At 34.3% G+C, this 17,677-nt stretch overlaps 1 protein-coding gene across 1 annotated transcript in view; it reads right to left on the minus strand.

Moving 5' to 3' along the window:
* The window catches only part of PCDH15 (protocadherin related 15), a 1,335,438-nt gene that overhangs the window by 368,256 nt on the left and 949,505 nt on the right, over positions 1-17,677 (minus strand). The window contains exon 9 of the mRNA XM_032491427.1: positions 4,338-4,498. Coding sequence (XP_032347318.1) covers positions 4,338-4,498 — 161 coding nt within the window. The remainder of the gene's footprint in view (positions 1-4,337; positions 4,499-17,677) is intronic.

Raw genomic sequence — 17,677 nt, forward strand, 5'->3', positions numbered from 1 at the left:
ATAAGTTTTTCCAATAAATATGTACGAATTTTGTAATTTGAAAAAAAGACAAAAGCAAAAAATTTTGTTGTAAGTTTTTCAATCACCGAAGATGCAACATGCAAAGTGAAGTTTTTATATAGAATTTATTGATGTGAACAGTGTTGATCATATCATACATCCAAAGTCTAAGGGGAACTGAGTCTTTTCTAGAAACCACATTATTTGGATTGCTTAGTAATTTAGTGGGAAAATAAATTTTTAGCAAACCTGAGTAAGAATAGATATTATTTTTCATAAAGCAAAGGCAAAGTTTATTCATTCCTTACAGGAATGAAAGGTGTTTTTATCATGATTTTTCTTCCTATACACATTCATTATTTCAAAAATAAAATGTAAGACAGTTTAAAAAAAAAAAAAACACGCCTCAATTTGTTGTAGAAATGCTTTCTAAATAATGAAAGAAAGTTAATTGAAATGACTGGCCAGAGTTATATGTCCTTCATAAATTAAACTTTCACAGTAAATGGTATGTTTACAGAAGTTGCCTAAAGAAGAAATAATTAATTTTAAAATATGAATAGAAATATATAATATTTAGAAAGTTGTAGATTTTTCACAATCAGTTATCAAGGACATTAAGTTTATTTAATTGTACTTACTATATGCAAAGTTCAGTGTGGGTTGGGATTAATATGACATAGTCCTTGTGTATTAAACAAGTCCTGTAAAATTGATATGAGAGGAATATAAATAGCTATAATGCAAGTCAAAAAAGAGTTTTGAAGATTTTCAAGTTTAGAGTAGGATTTACATACCAGTATTACTATTGGGAACATTTTATGTAGAAAGTAGAAATTTAAGACATGTCTTGGCAGTAGACAACATTCAACTGATGACAATGGATAAAGTAATTTCAAAGCATAGATTCAAAAGAGTATCAGGGAAGGCAAGATAAGAAAAAATTAGATTATGCTGAGGGAGCAGCACTCAGTTCAGTTTTTCTAGATTAGAGTCTCTATGTTTCTAAATAAAAGGAAAAGAGACAGATAAGCTGCAGCTTGAATCTAGGAAACCTCAAGAGCCAGATGCAGCGAAACTAGTTTGCAAGTAAAAATCATCTACTGACAAGGTCAGAATTGTACTTTGGAACACTGAAGCTAAAGCAGGTTGAATCATGAAATACAGTAAAGAGAATTACTAGGAGATTGTTCCAAAGTCAAATGAGCTCTAAGGGGGCTTGTACTGGAGTTAGTCTGATGGATACAAATGCAAGACATACTGTGGATGTGATATAAAAGTATAAAACTTAGTAGTTAAATGGATATTGGCCTGGGTTAGAGTCAAAGCTCTCTGTCCATCTACCAATTTAGGGTCTAAAAGAAGAGAAGTTAAGATGTTGGGATTGTCACGAACACAGTTTCTCAGTATTCAAAGCTTTTAAAAGTTTGCCTAGAGTTTTGAGGTAAGTATAACAGGATTGTGCCAGAACTGTATTTTTTCTATTACAATTTTAATTATTGATATTATCACCATTATTGCACGGCCAATAGTGATTAGAGAATATTGGTCAAGTGAGACAATAGATTTTCAATTAAATTAATAGACTTTAAAACTAAGAAAGAACAAGACAGGGAAGAGTATTATATGATGATAAAGAGGTCAACCCAATAAGAAAATATAATATTAGTAAACATGTATACATCTAACAGAGCAGCACCTAAATACACAAAGCAAATGTTAATAGGCATAAAGAGATAAATTGACAGCAAAACAAAAATAGTAGAGGACTTTAATACCCCACTTATATCAATGGATAGATCATCCAGACAGAAAACCAATAAGAAAACACTGGCCTTAAATGTCACATGGACTAAACAGATATCAATAGAACATTCCATCCAAAAGGAGCAGAGTTTTCTTTTCAAGTCTTTTTTCATTCTTTTCAAGTCTGCATGAAACATTGCCCATAACAGATCACATGCTAGCCATAAAACAAGTCACCACAAATTTGAGATGACTGAAATCATATCAAGTATATTTCCCACCACAATGGTATGAAACTCGAAATCAATTATAGGAAGAAAACTGCATAAAACACAAACATGCAGAGACTAAACAACATGCTACTAAAAACCAAACAAACAAACAAAAACAATGGGTCAACAAAGAACTCAAAGAGGAAATTTAAAAAAATACACTGATGAGGGGAGTGGTAGAGTGTGTGCTCAGCATACATTAGGAACTGGGTTCAATCCCCAGTATTTCCATTAAAATATAATTTTTTACATATATATATATGTGTATATATATATATATATATACACACACACACATATATATATACACACATATATACACATACACACCTGATTTTTAAAAAATACCTTGAGAGGAATGAAAATAGAGATACAAATTTCCAAAATCTATGGGACACAATGAAAAGAGTTCTAAGAGGGAAATTTATAGTGACACAGGTTTTCCTAAATAAACAAGAAAAATATCAAATAACCTAGTTATACACCTAAAAGAATTAGGAAAAAAAGAAAACTCAAAGTTAGTAGAAGAAAGAAAATAATAAAGACCAGAGTGGAAATAAATAAAAGGGAAACTAAAGAGCAACAGGAATATTAATGAAACTAAGAGCTGCTTTTTTTTGAAAGGATAAAGAAAACTGATCTTTAGCCAGATCCATAAGGAAAAAAAAAAAAAATGAGAGCCCAAATAAATAAAATTAGAAATAAAAGAGGAAAAGTTAAAATCAATATCACAGAAATACAATCATAAGAGAATACTACAAATATATGCCCCAAATCAGACAACCTAAAAGAAATAAATTCTTAGAAACATACAATATTTCAAGACTGAATAAGAAATAGAAAATCTGAACAAATTACTAGTAATGAAATTAAATGAGTAATAAAAAAAACTCCCCAAAACAAAAGTCTAGGACCAGAAGTCTCCACAAGGGAATTCTACCAAATATTTAAAGAGTTAATATCTATCCTTCTCAAACTATTCCAAAAAATAGAAAAGGAGGGAATGCTTCAAAATTTATTCTAATGAGGCCAGCTTTACCCTGATATCAAAAGCAGACAGACTCTATAAAAAAAAGAAAATTACAGGTCAATATTCCTGATGAACACAGATCAAAAATTTTCAGCAAAAATATTCAAACTGAATTCAACAATACATTAGAAGGATCAATGGGATCCCACATCATGATCAAGTGGGATTCATTTCAGGGATGCAGCGATGGTTCAATATCTGCTAATCATTCAACATCATACACCACATTCCTGATGTCCTCATTTCACATCTGCCCCCACTGCCCAGTTAGCTGAATTATGGACCTCCCCAGGTGTACAAGGACTGCCCATCCTGGTGAGAGTGTCCTATACTGTCCACCTCATACAAAGCTCTTAAAGACTCTGTATTTCAGATGTGAAATAGATTAGGGACCATCCACTCCATATCATCTTTAAAGTGGGTCATAAGTCCCAAACAGTGTAGTGAGATGATTCAGGTACACTAAGCTAAGAGTCTGACATTCGGATTTTATAAACCAGAAATTAGAGAGCAGGCATGTTTAGATGTACTCCTTGAGTTTTCCTAAGTTCTAAACAATTACTGGTTATACTCCCCCACTCCTATCCCCCACCCACATACACACTTTTCTTTGCACTTAAGACAGAATGCAAATAAGTGAGAATAAATTTACATTAGAGAACTACTTAAATCTACTCGTTTTGTTTTTGTTTTTTCAAGTTTTTCAGAAAGGACACATTCAACTTTGGTTATTTATCTGTTCTTAATAACAAAATACTTAGGTCATGCCATCTGAGAACAACTGGACTGAGGCATTGCCAGGAAAGTTGTGCTCACTGTCTTTTAATTTTTTTTTTTTTTAAGCTCTGTAAGCACATACGCACTCATCCCTCAAACAACGCTTACTGCTTGCAAGAACACGCTCCTGTTAGTGGTTCAACTAAACTTCCTGTCCTCAAGCAAAGTCTAGCTGTACTCTCCAACTTCGCAATGAATCAGGCTGTGCTCATCCTCCTTTCCCAAGGTTACCAACCCTTTATTCTGAGCACTCTACCCTCTCCTTATTCAGAAGTCTGACAAGCTTCCAGGATGTTAGAAGAGAGATACAATGGTTCTCTCAGACACAGATGGTCCCTCTTCCTTTCTTATTCTTCTTTCAAGGAGTTAAAAAAAGAAAAAAAAAAGGTTTTGTTGATAAACCCAGACAATAAATTTAAATTATATAACAAAAACTTGATATATCAACAAACACATGCAAGATGTAAATTATAATAAAGTTGTAAGAGGGGCAAAGAAAAAATAATACTAACATCTCTGTCCAGAACTCTGCCCGTGCTGTTCAGGAAAAGCATCTGTTTAACAGGGTCCAACAACACCCAGTAATCCACATTGTCCTTTAAAGAGAGCTCTATGGTCGGGTCTGGTCCTCCGGCAGTCCCCTTGATCAGCATATTATCCACCAGAATCGTACCTGCAGACCAAAGAAAGTCACTTAAAAATATATTCTACTTGTACACATTCTTTAACAAAGATCATATGCTTAAACTCCAGCTGGCTTGCAAATCCATTTCAAAGCAGAAAATACTCAACTTTGTATGTGGCGTGATACAGAGAAGGTCCTGTTTCAAAAATACTTTCATTAATGCTATTTATAAATGATATTTTTGGGAGAGGAGGGGGAGGAGGAGATTCAAACACTTGGTAAGTTTCACCATCTGTTTCTTGTTTGCCTTTAACAACATGAATCCATTCCCCTCTCTGTCTATCACTTCTCACAGGAGTTATCACTGAATTTTAACCTGAACAAAAGGAAAAGCCTATAATAACAGAAACTGATACTTCAATTCGCTCAGTAAGACTTCTGAAATGAAAAGAGATATCCTGAAAATAAGAGAAAGGAAGAAAAAGGAAGAGAGAAAGAAGTAGCAGAGACTCCCATGGTGAGAACTGCTTCTTTCTCTTTTATCTTAGAGCCAATCCATAAAACATAAATCTTAATGTGAAAGACAAGACTAGTGCACAGATATACAATAGAAGCCATTCTTCTTTAAGACATTTCTGGGGTACTCGACTAGAACACACACTATTTTAATGCAACACTTCAATGCTTGCTTTCTTATTTTTTCAGTGGGCTGATATGTAGAAACTTGTTGAATAAGAGTTGAAAAAATAGTACACCTCTAATCTTATTCTGTTAAAGATTCTATGCATTTTATAAGTTGAACGCAAACATCACTGATGCAATTCAAATCCCATTTTCCCCCCATACTGTAACGATCCTTGCTTTGGCAAACAATAATGCACTATAGCTTAGGGCAATCATTTTTAGCTGATCCATTTTATTAAACTTATGGCATAAAGAGGAGATGTGGCAATGCAAATAAAAATATACTCTCCTAAGGATATTAGAATAAATAGCGTATGTCTAGAGAACTCATTGCCTTGGGATAGCATTTAGAATATATAATCTATAAATATGAACCTAACTTGAAAAATAATATAAAGTGTATCCTGTTGCATTTTCTTAAGGCACAAAATTGACCTAAATGCTACATCATTGCATAGTTAAAATAAGGGTGGGAGGGGGAGTCTCTTTAAAAGACTTTTCTTAACAAGTTAATAATCATCATCATCATTATCATCACCTATAATATTTCTTCATCATGTTATTACTAATAGTTTTATCTCACTAGGGATGTTAAAAGGAACCATTCTTCTTTTGTAACAATGTGTCTAAATAAATGTTTAAATATACACACTCACACACATACTTTTCTAAATGGCAAATTACTTCTACTTTTTCACTTACTACTACACCTATATGTAAATATATGAGTGAAACTGATCCTTTTTCTTTTACTGAACTAGCAAATATATAACTTACAGATAATACATCCAAAAGTACAAATCAGACAACGATAGCATTTTCTGATCTACAAATATATTCAAGGCCTGTGTGCACACTCATTTACAAAAACTTCACACAAGTAATTTCTGAAACATTATTTGGTCTGTGTTTCAATATGTAATTAAGAAATTAAATAGGATTTGATTTTCTGATTAGGAAAAAATAAAGAAATGTATAAAAAGTAGGTCAACTAACTTTAACGTTTATGCCTTGACTCAGTAATGCCTAAAGGCAGCAACAGCAGGTCTTTCTAAGTATACACCACACAGGTACACACAGGGAAGGGAGCAATGAGCTCTCCTTATAATGCAAATGGACTATAATCAGAGAGAGATGTAATAGTTATTTTAACCAATATTAAGGCAATGAAACTAAAATACCGTTATCTGGACTTATGTTTTATTTAATGATTTTTTTAATTCTCACAAAAAAGATCTAAATATTTTTTTTGCTCTCTCCTCACCCGTGTTCTTCAATGTCTGAAAATCATCAGTAAGTGTTTCTAGCACTTATGTGCTGAAAAATAGTTTTGCTTTTCTTTCACTAGATTACTCCATTCACATTGTCAAAAATTTCTCAAGATTTTCATATGCCATGCTAATTTAGACCAAAAGTTTGGAGAAGAGAACACAGTGAAGGGAGACACGATCCAAGGCATAATTCTTAAAAAAATGAATGTAGATGTTCACTCTGGATTACCTGGACAACTCTGCCCTCTACCTTCTCCCCACAGGACAGGTGCCACCCCACCTGAGGTTAGCTTTGAGCAGCAGGACCGTATCTTCCCACAGGTCCAAGAGTTTGCAGATCTGAGCAGCTGGTGTTCTGAGAGAATGCTGGTAAGCATCTGCCCAGCAGAACATCTGGGTATATTGGGAGAGTGTGTTCCCTTTGCCTCCCCTCTTGTTTTACAAGATTCCCCTGTATCTGGTAAAAGATTTTGTTTAACTCTTGCATGTGATGTTTAAAGTCCGTTCCCATCCTTGACTTCATTTTAAGGCTAAAGACACAGCTATATTAAAAATACAATAATAGGATACACGATGCAACACTAGTAAGAAAGCTGGGTGGCTCTATTATTATCAGGAAGTATACCCGAACAAGCCATATTAATAAAGGTGAAGAGATACAGTCCATGAAAATAAAGAGGTCAAATTATCAGCAAGTGTTAACCCTGAAGAGTCTTGCAGAATTGGTGGTACCCAAGATGGGATTCCTCTCCCATGAAAATTTTCTTGCTTCACAATAAAAAATGGTTGCAATTGGGAAAAAGGAACTAAACTTAGTGTGATATTCATATCATAGGAGAGAAGAGAGCTGTCCCTGGAATTGACAGACTTAGAATCCAGTCCTGGATCCACCATTTACTAGCCATGTGAATGTGGATGGATTACTTAACTCCATTCACCTTCAATTGCCCTCTTCTACAAAATAAAAAATCAGTACCACAATAGAAGAGATTTTTTTTATTATAACACCATATGTATGCACCTGAAAAAAAAACTTGTGTTCTTGTACCCAAAGCACTAACAAAAATGAAAATGATCATAATCACAATAAAAAATATTAGCACACTTAAATATTTAATGATATTTCTCTAAGCATCATAGTCAGCCAATCTTTGACAGTCTTAAATATTGGGATTAATGCTTGTTCCTTCAGGCAGTAGGTATTCAGAGTCAATTACTGCTAAATACAGACTTTTTTCATCAGGATTGGAAACCTAATCCAGCATTCAGCTTTCTTCATTAATCTCTTGTTTTAACTCAGAAAAATAACTTCACAGCTCCTTTATCTGTACCCACAGCTTCTGTGGTTAACATACTGTCAATCATAACCACTAATGTAGACTCTGCTTGATTAAATAAAGGTGCCGCAGTAGACTTTCAGCCTTGTTCCTTAAGATCCTCTTACACAGCTATTTATTTTTCACTATGCAAAAAACTTGCACAGGCTATTTTATAATATAAATATACTGTAATATAACTTGCAAAATCAGTAACATTGCCTCATCCTAACTTCATTCCCCTTCTTACCAATGTGTATAAGATAATTTGCATCAAACAAGAGCCTGTTGGGTTGTTCTGATGATTAAATGAGATAATGCATGTCAAGTACTGACTGTATCCCCTGGTACAGAATTAGGACTTGAAATTTGTGAATTATGGTTATTGTTGTTAATGTGATTAACATCATTTTAGAACGAAAGCATTTGAAGCTAAAGCAAAATGACTTATTTTATGTTCCAGAAGTTTTTACAAACCAAGTCTACTGTTCATGTCACAAAGCTGGGGTAGGTGTGGCAAGTAGTCTGAAGAATTAATATGGACTCAAAGGAGTTGAATCCAAAATATTGACTCTAGGAAGTTAGACGGTAGGGAGAGAATGCTTGCTCTAAATAAAACTGTAAAGATAACCCCTGTCTCCAGTGGCAAGCCACCCAGGGATGGATAGGCCAGCCATCCAGGCCTGCTATCACTAGGCAGTGACCCACTCTTTACACTTTCTAACTTCAGACAATTTTGATTTTTCTCATAGAAACTACAGTTAGATTTGATAACAAGGAAAGGATCTTATTCAACAAATTCATGCTAGTAGCAATCTTTAGACTGAACACTTTGTACTCATCCTCAGCACATGTTTGGTTCTCTTAGGGACTAAACGCACCACACACATACATGTGCACACATATTATACGAACTAGGTGTAGGTAGGTAGATAGATAGATAAGAAAGAAAGAGAGAAAAAAAGAGAGGAAGGAAGGGAGGAAGGAAGGAAAGGAGGTAGGAAGGAAGGAAGGAAGGAAGGAAGGAAGGAAGGAAGGAAGGAAGAATCATAATGGATATTTCATGTTCCTGAAAATTTTATTTGCTTCTTTAAATAGGCAACTTAAACACAAGTGAGTTACTCTCTAAAAATGCTGTGGAGGTGGCAATGGGGAGAGGGGTCCATTGCCTTTCTAATTAACCTAATTCATTGAAGCTGAAAGAGTAAGTTCTCCAGGGAGAGAGAGTAATTGACTGTTTGGGTTCATTCCAAACATTAAAATAAGAAAATCACTCTGTGCACAGAACCCACTACTTGTTGCTGTAAAACAATTAATTATGCAAAGGTGTATAATCAGTATGAATTGCATAAAATCTCTTGCAACAATCTTTCCCCAATTTAAGTCAACTGGAAAAATGTTTACCTATATGATATCACTAGAAGCAGCCACTGCCTTTTCTTGCATGGAAATGAAAACATAAACAAAGCTACAAAATGTACAGTATTTAATTAAAACAAAATTTTGAAAAAGTGAAATTGTAGCTAATAAGTAGTTTTTCAGTGAGGTTAAATAGTAAGCATGGCCATTGTACAGCTGTTTATTGAGTAAAATCTGGATTCCAAGATTATCAGGTTAAACATAACTCTTCTCACGCTCAAATCCTCTTGTCAGAACTTTCCTGGACATTCCTGGAAGTATTTTTTCCAATTTGATTTTTCACATTTCTTGCTTTATAATTATATTATAAACTATATATTTTCAGCTAAGCATCTGTTCGTATCATATCTAGATAACTACTTGGTAAAATCTTACAGAGAAGGAAATACGTGTGTCAAGCAACTTCACAAAGAAAATACCAATCTTTACTGGAATGTGTTTGAATGTTAGGGGTATATTAACCACATGCAATATTTGCTAAAGATGGAAAATTATAACAATCGAGTCAACAGTGATTAAAGTTTGCAAAAATTAAAAGCACACTGCTTTGCAAAACTAAGTTAGTCTTTACAATTTATATTTTATTTACCTCAAAAGAACAAACCATTACAAAATGGGCAGCTTTGTCCAAGTGTACTTCATTCATGTTAAGTAATAATATCTTTTATTTACTTATATTTTACTTAATGACGTATAATAGGTGATATGCCAAGTATTACACAGACATACAAGTACAAAACTTTAAGAATAAAGGTTTTCTTTCCCTTCTGTTCTGAGCTTTTCTCTTAGAAATTGATCTAATTACCTTGACATTAAGACGATTGCTAGTATTTGTATTCTGGTGTAAATAAAGTATTAAAAATGTATATATATTATGCATTTCATATAGAAGACATGTTTATTTTGTTTTTGTGTCATTTATTAACTAAAAATAGGATCATAGAATTTTAGAACTAGAAGAGAACCTACAATCTCATATATGTATCATATATATATATACATCATACATACACACACACACACACACACACAGAAGATGAAGCCAATCCTCTGGTATCACCAAATTTCCCTATCCCAAGCACTGAAATAATCTGATCAAGGTGGTGTAACAAACACATATCTGAGACCAAAACCCAAGTTTACTACTTTACAGTTTAGATCTCCTTTCTTTACATCTTGCTATCACCTTGGAATTATACAAACACTTAAATTTAAACATAAAATTATAAAAACCTCATTAATTTTGTTTGGAGTTCATGGAAAACTCACACAAAAATCCTGCTGATGTGTAAATTTATTATTTGGAATTTCATGCCCTATAATTTTTCAGCAAAATTTAAAGGGTTAAAATGGAAACAACTCTAAAGTAAGATATAAGAGAACAGTACAATGTAATTAGCAACAACCTGACCCTAGAAATAATTTTCCCAAATTATAGCTATAAGTATAGATATAGATATAGTTTCTGACCTTATAGTTAACATTTCATAAAAGAGAATAGATCATTGACATTAAGGATAGCACAATAAAACTTCAGGTCAGACTTGGGGTATCAGTTTAAGAAGTGAACATACTAACCTAGAGTCCCTTGGGACAACCATGGTACCTCCTTTCCACCGTGGCAGAGAGAAAAATTCTGAACAAAGAAGCTGGAGCCTGAGCATTGAGAAGCTGAAATGGCCCCATGGCAGGCAGACTCTTAAGCTACCCTGCCCCAAAGATGTCTGTCTCTTGGTTTTATGTGATTCCCTTCCCCTAAGTGTGGGTGGGACCCGTGACTTGCTTCTAACCAGAAGAATATGGCAAAGGTAATGGGAAGTTATATTTACATGTACATTATGTGGTTACATTACGTGAGATTCTAGCAACTATCTTGAGGAGTTTCTTTCTCTCTCTTTCCCTTGTTGGCTTTGGCAAAGCCATTAGACATGTTGGGAGGACCTCGTGGCAAGGAACTAATGGCAGCATTTAGGAACGAGGGTAGTCAGGTGGCAGGCAACCAGACACAGGAGACTTCAGTCCTACAACCACAAGGAAGGGGACTTCACCAAGCCTAGGTGGTCTTGGAAGCAGATGCTTCCCTAGTCAAGTCTTAGCTAAGACTGTAGCTCTGACAACACCTTGATTACAATCTTATGAGACCATAAGTAGAGGATCTGGCTATGATGTGCATGGACTCCTGGCCCAAAGAAACTATGAAATGGTAAATGTGGGTTGTTGTAAAACACTGTTTATTTCAATATTGTTATGCAGCAATAGAAAGTTAATGCAGCCCTAAAGCCAAAAGATCTATGTTGTAAAAAAGCAAGAACTTCTTGTATAGGTTACAAAGAGCCTCCATGTTCTTAAATTCAGTAGTCAAGTCTCTTACTTCAACTTACTTAATTCACCAGCAACATTTCACATGGTTAATTGCTCTCCTCTCTGTACCTCTTTCCACTTAACTTTCAGAACACTGTACTCTTCTGACTTACTTCTAAATCCTTGTTTGCTCCCTCCTTCCCTCCTCTGCTCATTCATCCCTGTTGCCATGACTTTATTCTTTGTATATCTTCTTTTTTTTCTTTGATTGTCTTATTCAGTCCCATTTACACTCTTGACTCATGACTTCCAGATTTAAATCTCCAGTCCTGATCTCTTTTCCCTCTTTCTGGACCAAAAACACACATTCTAACTGCATCCTCCACATCTCCACTCATACATCCAATAAGCAAACCAAACTGAGATCTGATCAAAATGAGCCCTGAATCTTCCCACATACTTCTATGCTTGTTCCTCATGTTGTTTTTCTCACATCAGATACAGGAAACTCCATCTTAACAATTTTTCCAGGAAGAATTTTTTTAGTTATTGTAGACTCACCATTTCTCATGTCCCACATCCAAGTTTTGAGAAAATACTATTACATACAGAATATATCCAGAGCTGACCTCTTTTCTTCACTACCTTTATTGTTATCAACTTGGTCTGTGCCAACATTATCTCTTGGCTAGAGTATTGCAATAAAGTCCTAAATGATCTTCGTGTTTCAGATCTTGCTCTGCCTCAGCCCATTTTCAACACAATAGCCAGACGGTTACCCTTCTAAAAATAAGTCAGCTCAAAACTCTCTAGTGGTTCCCAATTTCCTTGAAAATAAAAGTCAAATCCTTACATAATTCTAAATATCTGGCTTGATTTTGTCCTTTTAGCCACTAGCCTACAAGCTATTTCTCCAACACACCAAGCACACTGTGAACTCAGTACCCTTGCCTTGTGTCTTCTACCTAGAATCTCCTTTCCCAGAAAGACAGAAGACCTGCTCCTTTGCCACCTTCTGCTTTGTACTCCAATATCACTTTCTAAATGAAGCCTTTTCTAACAACTCTATTTAATGACCTCATGGACCATATACAACATATCACTTATATTTTCTCATTTCCTCCAGCAAGTTTCCCCCACCCCAGATTAACTTCTGCATTATCCATTAGTAACTCTAATTCTCTTAATAGATTTATATTAAACTTATAGACATACTGAAATTTGTGGCTGAAAATACATATTTTTTGACTAGCTATCAGAAAACTTACTCATAGAAACATATCTCATCACTGAGGGGTGACTGTTTTATCACAACGTGCATTTTTTAGCCTCATGTACTTCTATATTTTAGCTTCATCTTTATTTTCTCCTTGTATCTCCATCTTCATTTATGCTATTATATAATATTTTAAAAAATAAGAAGTATCCAGAAGAACAACTGTGATATAAATACATGAATACAATCAGGCAAATGCATTGCTTCCTCTTGTTTTTTTGCTGCTCTTGGGGCTGTGGCCCCAGATATGTTCTCAGCCTTTTCAAAAAGCAAAGCTATAATAAGTACAAAGCAATTAAAAGAGCTTCTCAATTACTTTATGTGTCAATGTCACTTAATTTTCTTCACCTGCTCTAAGAATTATTATTTAGGGTAACAATATGTATCTTGTATATGTCCAGAGGTCTCTGTTAGAAATGCCTTCCCCTATGAGCTCTATTTGCACCAAGAAACAGTAAAACTTATCATCTCTCCGTGACTCAACATTTTTATTTCTAGGTTCAGACTAAAGAGAAATTATTGCTCATGTCTATCAGAAGGCACGTGTATGTGTGTACATGTATGTGTGTGTATGGGTGTGTGTGTGTACAAAACAAAAAGAGAGCCAGCTATGAAGGAAAAAAATCTTATCTCTGAGGTTTGGGAAAAACGAATGTGCAAGTACACACTCACACATTTACATGCACAGCCAGTTTTTTCTGTTTGGAATGCAGAATTTAACACTAGGATAAATTTAACAATGAGTGATGTTTCTCTCTCATATCCCTTTAGTTGTTAAGGAGCAGCCATTTTTACAGTTTGATCCAATATTCACGAACACATCTGGGCGTCTACCACAGGGTTAGCCATCAGAGAGCTTGGTCTTAAAATTGTGAATTTTTGTCCCAGAAACAAAGATCTGTTCCTTTTCATGTGGTTGCAATTTAAATGTAGAAGTCAGGTTTCCTTTTGGAGAAACTTATTTTAAAGGAAAGGGAACAAAAGCTGATATGCATGGGAGGGTGTGATAGTATAGGTACGACAGTACTAAGTAGTGTAGCTGAGAGAGGAGGATCTAAGAGTATTTGAGACTGCAGTTTGTGTTATTCATTCCTGGGGCTAGGTTATTCCATGTGATACTTCTGTATCCTTCCACCACACTCTCAGTGCAACTTAGGCGTATGTGTACCTGTATGCTCCCAAGGAAATATTTTAAGATTTACAAAATAATCTTAAAACTAGTAACTTTTGTAATGTGAATTAAGCTAAAGGTTGTCTAATTGTGAGTATATTCAACTAATTTTATTTGAAAGTTCATTTATTTAATGCTATATGTCCACTAGTAATTAGATGAGGACAACCATCCCATCTAAGACATCAGATGAAGAAGAGAAGTACATACTAAGCTATGCTGCTACTTGTTTATTAGCTATATTAATTGGAGGAACACACAGGATTCAGGAATATTAAGTAAAAGATGTTACTCAAGACTACTCACATTACATATAATTTATGTTCCTTATTCTCAGGCTAAGCAGAGTTTGCTGGAACAATGATTCCAATATAGCAAAGAAGTAGATGCTTATGTAACCGATGTTGAGTATATGGTAAGTGTTTCTCTCATTTGCTTTGAAGATAGTCAATGATAATCACTCCTCTAGTACTCTTGAATTCTATGTATTTTCCTCACTTCCTGTCTCTGTTTTATATTTCAGGTCTGGATGAATGTCACTGCTCTCATTACAGTCTCAGAGATCATCACTACAACTCTGAGCCCTATGACTTCTACTCCATCCCATTCCATTTTTCAACCTCTTCTCCTTCATCTTCAAGCTAAATAACATCCAGTAATGAAAAACTCTAATATTAACAGTACTAAATTCCTTCCATCTAAGCCTTAAACTTATACCTGAACATCGAGTGTTTTAAGTGTAGCACATTATGAGGATATATATGTCACAGCTGACATATTTACAAACACACATACACACAGAGGCAAATGCATATGGAAAGAGAGAGAGAGAGAATGCTGACAAATGAAGAAATCTAAACTTCTTTTCATTACGAAGAAGTATTATGAGCTGTGAATGTCAGCATGGATAGTGATGTGGTTGAGAAAATCATGAAAAGACATGAATGGTATTCTGGCTTCCCCACCATAACAGTAAATATTCATGGGTATGCTGCTAATCTGACTGTTACCTGAAAAGCTTTGACGAGACACAAATGGTATCTTACTGTGCAAAGAAGGAAATAACAGTAGGTGAACATGAAGGTATCTGTTTTTCTGTAGGAACTTAACAACTTTATAAAAACATTACTCTTCTCTAGTTCTGTAATCTCATGTTCCCCAAATTGACAGCATACTGAGTCATTTCTCTTGTTCCTATGTCTTTATAAAAATGTAATGAGATGTCTATCAAAATTTTGCATTGTTGTAAAATGAGAAAGCTTCTAATCCAGCCAGAGTACAGCTAAGACCAGTGCATCATATATTATCAATGTGTGATTGAAATTCTTAATATACGTTTTAAGTTCTGAGAGCATTTCAATTAATAATTCAAAATGTTTGGCTCATTTCCATTTGAATTTAAATTCAGGCACTCTGCAAGCCTGGTTTAGTCTACATATTTAAAATCTATATAAAATCAGCCTCACTACATGCAAATTGTGAGCAAAATCTAATTACACTAGAACGATGAAGTCAGGACAATTTTCTAAGTAAAAGTAGTCAACTTACAAAGTTACTGAAATGCTTATCATTTGAATGACTGTGTAATTAAATTTTCTTTCTCAGGAATCTATCTTTCTTTCTCTTTCTTTCTTCCTTCCTTCCTTTTTGTTGTTGTTGTTGTTGTTGAGTAAAAGTAGATTTACTTATAAAAATGTACACTCCCTAGACAGAGTATAGGCTGTCTCTGAAGGCAAGAGAAAGGCCAAGAGGTGTGCGGTTGGGCGTTCAGTTTAAAGTAAAAAAAGATACACACTCCAAAGACAGAGTGTGGGCTGTCACAGAAGGTGAAGGAGCAAGAGGCCTCTCAGGAATATTTCTTGTAAAATCCAGGTATATTGCCAGGATATACTATCAAGTTGTTAGCACTTAACACATCATTTACAGAGTGAGAGACTCAGAAAACTTAATGAAAAGTAGTGTAACAGTAAGGACTGAACAAAATGGAACATAGAAGAATAACGTATTTGGAGGTGAATTCTAGGAAACAAGACTATAGAAAAAGCTATCACTCAGACCCCTCACCATCAGTCTGTTTTGCAAGTTTTATTTCTTTCACATAAGCTTCTATTCACAGACTTTAAAAAAGAAACTGGAGTGTCTTCTATCATTTTTAAAACATAATCTGTATTTTCTTATCTCAAGATCTTGGAACAATATTCACCATTTGTGATCCACACAAGTGCCCCTTTCTTCATCAAGATTTGCCTCATATTTTCAGTATAAAGCACTCTCTCACTTCTCTGAAAACATAAATAATCCATCAATACAATTCTTAATGCTCTTATTACATACAAACCTAAAGCTATTAATAGGCATGTCATTTCAATTTCCAGGTTGTACAATTTTGATGGGAAGGGCTGTTCTAAAATGTTTTTGTATTACTCATATTACCTAGTATTACACTGGTACAGTATGGCTTAATGCATGTTCTCATGTTCTAGAATGGGAAAAAGTAAAGGAAGGAAGGGAGGGAGGAAGGAAGGAAAGAACGAAGAGAGGGAAGGAGGGAGGAAGAAGTAGGTAGAGAAGAGAAATAGGGATTAAAAAGGCAATAAAAATATGGGTAAGTAAGTCTAGAACCTAGAATAATATAACTTGGCAATAAAACCTAGTTGTAGAACACAATGATAACAAATGAATAGACTATAAAGAAAATTTTAAAATACATAGTAATTCCACCTTAATTTTAGCCTGTGTAGAAACTAAGACTGGTGTTAAGACACAGAATTACTGCCTTAAATTCCATTCATCTTAACATTCTTTTATGATATTACTATATATTATATTACATGAAATGTGGACTTCTTAGATTACACATAAATAAAAGAAAAAAACTGCTAACTTTTTAGTGACTAACACACATATCTATGTTTGAAGATATGGATATACAAAATATATTGCCTTATATATTTTCTATCTTTTAATAATATATGAACACCCTACTTTCAATGCATTAATTATGCTTGGGATATGATTTATTAAGTCCCTTAAGGTTATCTAGTATCTTTCAGCTTATAAATGCTCAATCTATGACTGTAGATGGATTACATGAATGTGTGTGTGTGTGTGTGTGTGTGTGTGTGTGTGTGTGTGTTGAGAGGAGTTATTTGAAAACTGGTTCTTACTGAACCCATAGTGTTTTGCTCCTGAGAGATAGCAATAGTATTAACACAGAATTCACATTTCATTCTCTTTTTAGCACTGTTTTTTTGGTGCCGTTGATTTTAATTTTTGAAATTAGTTTCCCTACTAGAAGTTGACATGAAATATGTGGGGGAAAGCCACTTTTTAAATTCCGGAAATTAATGTACAAATACAAAGTGGGAAAAAAGCAGAGCTGTATCTTGAAGTATTTTTTCTTGATATATCCTTATAAAATGTAAGCCTTAAGGGATATTTAGACTGAGAAGGGGGAATGTTCAGAGTTCAAAATGTGATTTTAACTAAAAGAATTTGAATGCAAGTATGAATACGACAAGCCTCTTTCCTAATATGTTCTTTTCAGATATTCCCATAGTGGAAAATGTCCACAGAAATTAAAGTTAGAGAACTTATGCACTATTTTCTTTTATCCCATTATTTTTATGTATTTTTAAGTAGTTTTATTCTGCAATATTGTGTGTATCTTTGCATTCCTCAGTGATTTCTCCTGAATAACAAGGGAAAAGCCGCACTGATCAAGATCTCTTTAATTTTCCCATTCCCCCAGGTTGAGTAAACTGTAGGCAAGTTTCTTCTTGACTCTAG

The sequence above is a fragment of the Camelus ferus genome, chromosome 11, assembly GCF_009834535.1.
Source record: "Camelus ferus isolate YT-003-E chromosome 11, BCGSAC_Cfer_1.0, whole genome shotgun sequence".
Taxonomy (NCBI): domain Eukaryota; kingdom Metazoa; phylum Chordata; class Mammalia; order Artiodactyla; family Camelidae; genus Camelus; species Camelus ferus.